General features: G+C 38.4%; 2 protein-coding genes across 5 annotated transcripts in view; one reads left to right on the plus strand and one right to left on the minus strand.

Moving 5' to 3' along the window:
* Positions 1-1,870, plus strand: part of syde2 (synapse defective 1, Rho GTPase, homolog 2 (C. elegans)) — a 36,508-nt gene extending 34,638 nt beyond the window's left edge. For all 4 annotated transcript variants that reach the window (XM_042750075.1, XM_042750076.1, XM_042750077.1 and 1 more), the window contains one exon: positions 28-1,870. In XM_042750075.1, the coding sequence (XP_042606009.1) occupies positions 28-686 (659 nt within the window). In that variant the 3' untranslated portion in view covers positions 687-1,870. The remainder of the gene's footprint in view (positions 1-27) is intronic.
* A 4,421-nt stretch (positions 1,871-6,291) lies between these two features.
* Positions 6,292-7,285, minus strand: part of dnai3 (dynein axonemal intermediate chain 3) — a 22,451-nt gene continuing 21,457 nt past the window's right edge. The window contains 1 exon segment of the mRNA XM_042750978.1: positions 6,292-7,224. Coding sequence (XP_042606912.1) covers positions 7,084-7,224 — 141 coding nt within the window. The 3' untranslated portion in view covers positions 6,292-7,083.

The following is a 7,285-nucleotide window of genomic DNA, read 5'->3' on the forward strand; positions in this document are numbered from 1 at the left end:
CCCATTGTTTGTTGTCTTTTTTTGAAGTTGTGGATGCTCAGGGTAAATCTTCATCTCCGGTTCCTGCCTCGGTGGAAATGCTTCCAGCAGTGACGGCTGCCGTAAGGAGGAGGAAAGAGCGTCCACAGGTGCTAAATCTAACCGAGGCGGACATGGCAGGCGTTTTGCGGCCTAGAGCTGGCCGTCTGGACAGTCCCAGTAACAGATATGCTGGGGACTGGAGCAGATGCCGGGAAACGTACCTCCAACCGTGCTGCCTGGAGGAGGCAGACTATGATGACGTTCCCAGCGAAGAACCTCCGAACGCAGGACAGGAGGAACAGGGGGACTTATTGAAGGGTACTGGAGATGTAGTCTCCAAACAAGAGTTGCCCGAGTTGGACCAGGCAGTGGAGAGGGTTGAGGAAATGCAGATAGAGGAGGAAGAGGAAGTGAGTGAGGAAGAGAATACAGTAGTTTTGGACAAGCTACAAGTGGAGGAACCTCTTCCCACAACCCCCTACGATCAGATCCTCCCAGAGCACCGACCCAAAGAACACAACTACCAGGCCTACATGAAGATCCAAGAGATCAGCCCAGTCCTAAGCAACAGGGTCAACCTGCGGGACCTGCAGGAGAGCATTGACACTCTAATCGGCAACCTGGAAAGGGAGCTCAACAAAAACAAGCTCAACATAGGGTATTGACTCTTTACAAGGACAGATGAAATATGGTGGTGATTCCCTAGAGACATCAGCGCTATGAAACGTTCTTGCTCCCATGCACACTTGGGATGCTTGTACAAGAAGACATTCCTCACTTTTCGTTTGTCTCCTGGTCTCCATGTTGTTGATCTCATCATTGTTTTTCTTCTTATGAGAAGAACTCATTGAACCCATAGGGGTGCACCAGGTGCCTTCATTGAGTTAAGGTGGTGCTTATGACAGCGAGAGCTTTTCACTTTCTACGGAGGTACAAAACATTACGATGAAAACCAATGCACTTATGGGGCCTGCTGTTAAATGCACGGCCAGTTCAGGTACAGGTGTGAAGCCTTACGGTGGGAGAACTAGGTACTACAGATACATCTCTAAACCAGGGGTACTCAGTCCTTCTCATGGAGATATTGAATTCCCTGCCCTAACCCTAACCCCAACCCTAAGACCCGAACCCTACATCAAGGATCTCGAACACAAATTACTTATTGTGGAGGTGGTGTTAGATTGTTGTTTGAGATCCCTGCACTCTACTCTTTAAACTTCTGAATGTTATATCCTAACCTTAACCCTATCCTGACCCTTACACCCTAAATAAGGAGTGTCCAGTCCTGCTCCTGGAAAGCCAGCTTCATCTCCAGCTCTATTTAAACACACTTAATCCAACTAATCAGGGTATTGGGGTTTACTTATAAAGGAGGTAGATCACAAAGAATGGAACTGAGCATCTGACCCTGAACACTACATTAGGGGTCTCGAATGCAAATTACCTAGTAAAGTGGTCTTAGTTGGTAGTTTAGGATCCCTGCACCCTGCTCCCTAAAGTTGAATATTATATCTGAACCCTATCCTAAATTTTAGAGCCTAACCAGGGGTGTTTGTTCCTGCTCCTGGAGATCCAGCTTTCTGTAGTCTTCAGTTCCAACCCTTTAAACACACTTAAACCAGCTAAACAATATCCTGGGATTTGCTTAAAGAGGAAGGTAGATCACCAGGAGCGGGATTAAGTACCCTAACCCCAACCCTATGTCCCTGAACCTTACATCAGCGGTTTTGAACGCAAATGACCTAGTAGGGTGGTGTTAGCCATGAGTTTGAGATCCCTGCACCCTACTCCCTAAACTTGTAATCTTATTGCGTAACTCTATCCTAAACCGTAACCCTAACCTGCTGTCTTTGTTTGTGATCTTATTGCGTGATTGTGTTTTGAATTGTTGAGGTGGGTGGATGTTTGTTCCTGCTCCTGGGGATTTGAACTGAACATCCCAACCCAGTAACCCTAAAATCTACATCATTATCTGGTAGTTTGAGATCCCTGCACCATTCTCCCTAAACTCTGAATTTTTTTTTAATCTGAATGCTATATCCTGTTCCTCCTCTGTTACCCTCCAAACACAAACACACTCCACACCAGCTAAGTAAGGAATTGAGCATCGTTTAAAGAGGAGGGAAGGTAGATCAACAGGAGCAGAATTAATTACCCTAACCCCAACCCTACAACCCTGAACCCTACATCAGGGGTCTCCAATGCAAATTACCTAGTGAAGTTGTGTTAGCCAATAGTTTGAGGTCCTTGTTTCCTGCTCCCTAAACTTTGAATGTTGTATACTAAACCTAACCCTATCTTAACCCTTACTACCTAAACAAGGGATGTCCAGTCCTGTTCCTGGAAGGCCACCTTCAGCTCCAGCTCTAATCATAGTCTTTAATTACTGTCTGTTTAACTACTACATTCAGGCAAATGTGTTGAAGAGAAACGTTGCATGAAGGTAGCTCTCCAAGAGCAGTATTGGACACCCAACACCCTTTCCATTCAGAGAGAGATTAAATGTTGCTGGTGTATTGAGGTTGTGGTCGTATGAGATTAAAACAGCGACTGTTTGAGTTTTTTCATTTTAAAAATACTTCAAACGTCCCCCTAAACAAGCTATGGACAGCTGAACATGAATATGATTGTAGTAAGTAGTAAAATAAATATTTAAAAATAGTTAGAATTTTATTGTAAGTTTTTGAGAATAAATTTTAAAAAGTAACTTAAAATTGCTGACGTTTATTTTGCTTTGATGGGCGCTCCCTAAAAACATATTGAATGGATATAATTTCACTTAAAAAAAAAAAAAAAAAAAAAAAAAAAATCTAAATGGTTATCATGGTAACATGATGACACCATGACAACACTCAGCAGTCCAGGGATACAAACTCATCAGTATTTGACAGACACATGTATGTATGTCTGAATATAGTCGGAAAACGTATTTTTGATGATGTACACTTCAGTTTGTGCATATTTAAATGTTTGTCAGCTACCTTGTAGTATTTGGCCTGTAGATCAGCCTTAAATAAATATATATATATATATTGTTGGATCTATGTAATAATATAACCCACAGTCAGAACTGCGAGGGATTCTGGGTATTTTGTGGTCACGAAAGTGCAGGAAATTTGAGCATTGCATGGTCAAAAGCTTTACGGTCAAAAATTAAGTGTTTCTCAGTGTCTCCTACAGCGGGATGTATTTATGCGTGTAGATAGAGATTATTTTAATTACAGTGAAATTCTGTTTTCTCCATTTGGCAGCTGCTCATGTTTATGGCTCGGTTGTAAATTTGCAGGTCTTGTGAAAGAAAGACTGAATCTTTACACGAGCGGTTTGTTTTCTGATTGTGCTTCTTGCCTGACAATGCTACAATGAGTCTTTAGTTGAAAATCTTATTTTAAAAGATCTAAATAAAGGACTTGATACACAGCAAATAGAAAATAGAAACCAATGGAATAATTTGGGTTAAAGGAGATAAACCAATTAAAACCAATCGTCTTGAGGTTTTTTTCTTCTCAGTAAGGACGGTCACACTAGATTTTAAGTATGCAAAAGTATTAACTTTTATTTTTGCATTCTTTTTTGCAAAAATATTTTCTTCTCAGTAGGGACGGTCACACTAGATTTTAAGTATGCAAAAGTATTAACTTTTAGAGTGTTTGGACAGGAACCCCTGTGTTTCCCACACCTTTGGAGTGTTTGACCTGGTTTCTTAAAGTCTGATTTGAGATCAGATTCGTGTCTTATAGCAACTGATCTATGGTCAGCAAGAAGGAAACTTGTGAGCTGCTTTGATATGCTTTGGTCTTTTTGTAAAAGATTGGTTGTGCTTAAATGAGCGTACGACTAAAGCAGATATTCTTTGTACTGATATTGAGAAGTATATGATCACATTAAAGTTTATGTTTCATGCAGCCCTGATGACTTGACTGTTCTTCTTGAAATGTCTGGATATATTTAGCTGCTTATTTCTGCAGATGGTCATGTGAATCGAAGGTCAGCGTCGGCTACAATGAGTCACGCTTGTCCTCCACGGATTCACGTTTCGTTTCCAAACGTTCCTGTAATTTGTCACTGGAACATGAGCTGGCGAGCTGTCATGACATGTGACCACTGATGAATCAACATCAGTCTGATATGTTTATTGTGTTTATTTAATTTTTTTTTTTTTTATTTTGAACAATACTGTATCAAGTGAGTTCATATAATTTTTTTACAGGATTAAGACGTAAAACAGGTATTTGCGACTTATCCCACAATTGTGAGAAAGAAACTCAGGATTCTGACCATTTATATTTTTACATTTCTTTAACTTTTTTTCTCAATTTTTACATCTCACAATTCTGCCTTTTTTCCAGAATTTTGATTCTGATCATCTCATGATACTGATTATGTTTCCGCAATGTAAAAAAATAAATAAAAAGGTAATTGTGACTTTTTAATTCACATTTTTGACTTTTTTTCTCAGAATGTAAGGTAGTATTTAAGTTTTGTCTTTCACATTTTTTTTTTTTGTGTTTGTTCTTTTTGTTGCGTTATTGGGGGGAAATGAGGGATATGATGTAAGATTTTGTACTTTTTTCTTGCAAGTCTTTTTTGCTTCCGCCACTGAATAAAAAATAAAGTTAATTGCGAATTTTAATCTTACTATTCAGGGTTTTTTTATAGCTCACAATTCTGAATTTTTTCTCAGAATTGCACATTTATATCTAACGATTATTTTAATCTTACTATTCAGGGTTTTTTTATAGCTCACAATTCTGAATTTTTTCCTCAGAATTGCGATTTCTTATTTTGTTCAACTTAAGGAGATAAAAGCAAGACTTTTTTCTTCTCCTGATTTTTTTCCCTCAATGAGTTTCTGGATGGCAGTTCTTTTTCTCGCAAATTCTGACTCAAATTGGTTTTTGTTTTGTTTTGTTTTTCTGAATAAAAATAAAGTTAATATGCGAATCTTACTTTCTGTTTTTGTTATTCCAAATTTTTTTATTGCACATTTATATCTGTTATTTTTTTCAATATGGGAGATATACAACTCCAGAATTGTGAGAACTTTTTTTTTTTTTTTTTTTTTCATAATTGTGAATCACAATTCCAACTTTATATCTCATATTTTTTCTCAGATTGGGAGATATAAACTCAGAATTGTGAGAAAAACTAATTAAGATAATTATTTTTTAACCCTTTGGAGGAAACAGGCTTCCATCACTGAGACACATTTTTAAGATCTTTTCTGAAACCCATGAGGAGACACATGAGATTACTGGCCTGTTGTCCCTACGTTCTCTACATCCTGCAGGTTTGCTGGGTAAATGATTTCTCCAGCAGCGCAGATGTGCGTCTTCAGCGACACCTGCACTTTGTGATAAACATCCAGAGCATCTGTCAGCGTTTGGCTGCAGTTCAGACGTGTGATTGGCCCAGTCACGTCCCAAAGACCCTTTGATGTCAAGCAGAGCCTTCTGATTGGCTGCCTGGAAGAGATGACCTTTGATTGGCCGACGCTTCATAGAGGTGATCGTGCAGTTGCTGTCATTGTACGTTTAGCATTTATACCTAAACATCTGCAGACCTTTGCAGCTCATGCTCATAAATGGTTGTAAAATTACACGTCTATCAGAGTATCAGATGGAGCTTAAAGGAGAAAAAAGCTTTATCATTGCTGAAACGCGGCCAGATTTAGTCAAAACTGCCTTTGTTTGCCCAACAGGAACAGATTAAAGAAAGAAAACGCTGAGATAGACATGTAATGCAGCTGGATAATGAGAGTTACAGAGACTGAACAGAAGATGTGATTGTTTGGTTCATGAAGACGTGCGGCTTCATGCAACAGACACACAAAATGCAAGATTAACTTGAGTCTGTGATTTAGGGTTATTGCACACTAAATCAAAATAAATATATGAAGACAACTGCCAATATGTGCAGAATATGAAAAAAAAAAAAACAATGTCCCATAAACCAATGCACTCATTTTCACCTTAATTTTCAGTGTCAAGAATGAACTATAAATGACATAAACTGGGATTTTCATGCAATATAATGCAGCAGTAAAGTTGTGAACTGTACTACGCTTTTAGACATTTACTATTGAAGCTTTTTTCTGCTGCAGAATAGTTATTTATTAAAGATATCTAGTTAAGGATTTAGATATTTTTGTTGCAGTTCTGAATTCATATCTTAAAATTGGTAAAAAAAAAAAAAGATAGAAACTTAGAATTGCAAGAAAAAGTTTAGAATTGTGAGATAAACATGCAAAATTGTGAGATGTCAGGATTGTGAATTTATTTCTCACCAAAGAATTTAAAAAAAGTGCTTGTGACTTTCATCTCACAATTTTGGGCATGTGTCTTGCAATTCTGTTGTTACGCATAGAAATGCATTTTATAAAGTAGACTTGAAAGTCTTCTATATGTCGACCAAACCTGCTTTGCGTGTGAATTCTTGTCACGTACGCTGCTTAAAAAGGAAGTTTAGTATCTACTGAATCAATATGAGCCAGGCTGAGCTTGATCAATATTGTACATTAGAGGCTGAACGTGTCCGTATGAAAGCAGATAAGCTGTTATAGATTAGCTGTCGGAGGTGAAGCCGCTGAATTAAGAGCGTCTTTGATTACGAAGATGAACTGAGACCAGTAACCGGAGGAAGAATCAATCTTCAAGGTCAGAGCGCATAAGCTTACAAGAACAAAACACCCTATCTGCCCTGCTTTAAAAAATGGGGTTTTAATGTTTTACATTCAGAAAGCTTACAATACACTACAATAAAGCTGCTGTAGCTACAGCGTTCAAAAACCAAAGGAATCAAATGAAGTTTAAATCTGATTCAAATTAATATTAGATTAGGAATGTTGTTCCAAACACTGTAAGAAATTCCATTTCAATTCCATTGAAAAGTTAAGATGAATAACAATGTTTTTAGATCATTCTAATCAGAGTGCTTTGAGCTAGACACTGAATTAAAGTTCCAGTGTTAATGGCACAATGAGCAGAACTCTTGTTATTAGATCATCTGGTAACTTCTAGATTCTTGGTTGTTCTAGAGTGTACTGATGATGTTTCTAATGTGTTACAGGTCTGATCTGTCCTCTGTTTCGGTCAGGAGGCCCATGTTCTTCAAAATGATCTTCTCCAGAGCCAGAAACTGTTCGTACTCCTTCAGCGCTTCTGCCTCCAGTTCCTCTTCCTGTTTGAGTGGCATCACCGGCTCCTGATGAACAACAAACCACACAAGTAATCGAACACAAAACTTCAAACAGGCTACTGATGAA

The sequence above is a fragment of the Cyprinus carpio genome, chromosome B23 (genome assembly GCF_018340385.1).
Source record: "Cyprinus carpio isolate SPL01 chromosome B23, ASM1834038v1, whole genome shotgun sequence".
NCBI classification, from domain to species: Eukaryota; Metazoa; Chordata; class Actinopteri; order Cypriniformes; family Cyprinidae; genus Cyprinus; species Cyprinus carpio.